Source organism: Mandrillus leucophaeus, unplaced genomic scaffold, assembly GCF_000951045.1.
Source record: "Mandrillus leucophaeus isolate KB7577 unplaced genomic scaffold, Mleu.le_1.0 Scaffold92, whole genome shotgun sequence".
In the NCBI taxonomy this organism is placed as follows: domain Eukaryota; kingdom Metazoa; phylum Chordata; class Mammalia; order Primates; family Cercopithecidae; genus Mandrillus; species Mandrillus leucophaeus.
The window spans coordinates 786,153-788,377 of record NW_012110030.1 but is presented as its reverse complement, the minus strand read 5'-3'; the positions used below and the strand labels follow the sequence as shown (position 1 = coordinate 788,377).

Sequence of the window (2,225 nt, the reverse complement as noted above, 5' to 3'; positions counted from 1 at the left end):
AGCCTGGGGCACAGAGCAAGACTCCGTCAAAAAAAAAAAAAAAAAAGAAAGTAGAAGGTATAAGGTATGAAGTATAAGAAGCCAGACATAAAAGAATGTACGCTGAATGATCCTAGTTACATAAAATTCAGAAACAGGCCACACTGAGCTGTACTGTTAAAGTCAGAATATCTAGTTACCGTTGAAGGAAAAGGGGAGCCTATACTAGGTAATAGGGCAGGTAAGGGAATTCTACGGTGCTGGTAATGTTTTCCTCGGTGTCAGAAATGGTACACAGGTGTTCACTTTACAATAATTCATAAAGCTCTAGGTTTACGCTCTATGCACTTTCTAGCTTATTTTATATTACAAAATAAAAAAGGTTTCAAAATAATATAATAATGGAATTAAGGCAAGGATTATTAATGAATGCCATGGATGCTAAATCCACTGAATGAAAGGCTATTGGGGACAGATAGACACCTAATATTTGAGTATCACCCCATAGATCACTTATTAGTGACAAAGGGGAATCCTTGACTAAATCATTACAGGATGGGGGCGGGAGGAGTTATAACATTACTGGGAAAATTTCAATATGGTCTATACACTAGATAATATTATATAAATGTTAAACTCCCTTGTAATTAAAAGATACATGCTTATATAATTCAGGGTAAACTATCGTGATGTCTGCATCATACATCAAATGTTACAGGAGAGAGAGAGAGAGACAGAAACAGAGACAAAGAGAGACAAAGAAACATTAAGCAAATGTGGCAAACTATTAGCTATAGATCAAGTATCCCTTATCCATAATGCTTGGGCCCGGAGGTATTTCAGATGACAGATTTTTTCCCATTTTGGAGTATTTGCATTATACAGGTTGCGCATCCCTAATCTGAAAAATCCAAAATGCTCCAAAATCCCAAACTTTCTGAGTTTCAATATGATGCTCAAAGGTCATGCTCAAAGGAAATGCTCACTGGAGCATTTTGGATTTTGGATTTCTGGATTAGGGATGCTTAACTTGTACTGGTGAACCTAACTGAAGGGTATCCAGGTATGTATTGCACTAGTTCCACCTTTTGGTAGATAAGAAATATTTCGAAAGAAAATAACGTGCCAGGCCTGGTGGCTCACACCTCTAATCCCAGGACTTTAGGAGGCCGAGGCAGTTAGATCTCTTGAGCTCAGGAGTTCAAGACCAGCCTGGGCAACATACTGAGATCCTGTCTCAATAAAAATTTCAAAAAAATAATAAAATAAATAAAAAAAGAAAATAGCGCATACAAGGTTTCAAAAGACAAAGAACTTTTAGAATTAGGGTTTTTAAATATCAGGAAAAGGCAAAAATAATTAGAATATAACCAGTGAATTATGCCCCATTAAAATGGCTAAAAATACTGTAATAACATGTACTTTTTTAAAAAAAGAAAAAAATTATTACAGTTTGTCTGTGAAAAAAAAGGACAATATAAGCCTGTTCATATATAACTTTTTTTTAATGATTGAGGTAAAGTAATGGAAAAATATATCAAAAATACTGCTTCTGCTTTAAGGTGTCAGTATGATGGATCATATTTCCTGTTTTCCAAACATTTATAATGTATTTTTGCTTTAAAAAGTTTTAATGTAATGAAAAGATCAGCCAGATAATCACACACCATATTACTACTTAACAATTTCAGGTATTTGTACAAATTACCTAGCTTCAGTTTGAAAAATACCAGCAGCAGAAATCCTACTGATGAATATTTCCTGTCATCCTTTGAGGAATCACCCAAAAGCACAACAAAAGAACACTTCTAAACTGCTTAAATGGTAACAAAACTGTCACATCCAATGATCCTTTACAAAACTCACTGTAAATATGAATGTACCTCATCATATATGCTTCCGTTAATATCTGCACCATAGATGGGTGCCACAAAAGTTAAGTTCTTCCAGTACTTGCGCTCCAAATCTTCGTAATCCAAGTATCTTGGAGTACAATATCTGTAAACGGTAGATGACAAAAAAGTACAAACCAGTAAGTCAGTTTTAGGGGTTTTCCCACCAAAGTGATTTAAATCTCTTTCTAAAACAAAATCCTACCAAAACGAAAACACTGCATGTTATCAAATCTAACAAGTAAACATACAAATTGATTTACAGGCCGGGCGCGGTGGCTCAAGCCTGTAATCCCAGCACTTTGGGAGGCCGAGACGGGCGGATCACGAGGTCAGGAGATCGAGACCATCCTG

General features: G+C 35.7%; 1 protein-coding gene across 5 annotated transcripts in view; it reads right to left on the bottom strand.

Annotated features, from left to right (window-relative positions):
* The window catches only part of KDM4C (lysine (K)-specific demethylase 4C), a 443,327-nt gene that overhangs the window by 382,043 nt on the left and 59,059 nt on the right, over positions 1 to 2,225 (bottom strand). For all 5 annotated transcript variants that reach the window (XM_011969889.1, XM_011969890.1, XM_011969891.1 and 2 more), the window contains exon 4: positions 1,863 to 1,977. In XM_011969889.1, coding sequence (XP_011825279.1) covers positions 1,863 to 1,977 — 115 coding nt within the window. The remainder of the gene's footprint in view (positions 1 to 1,862; positions 1,978 to 2,225) is intronic.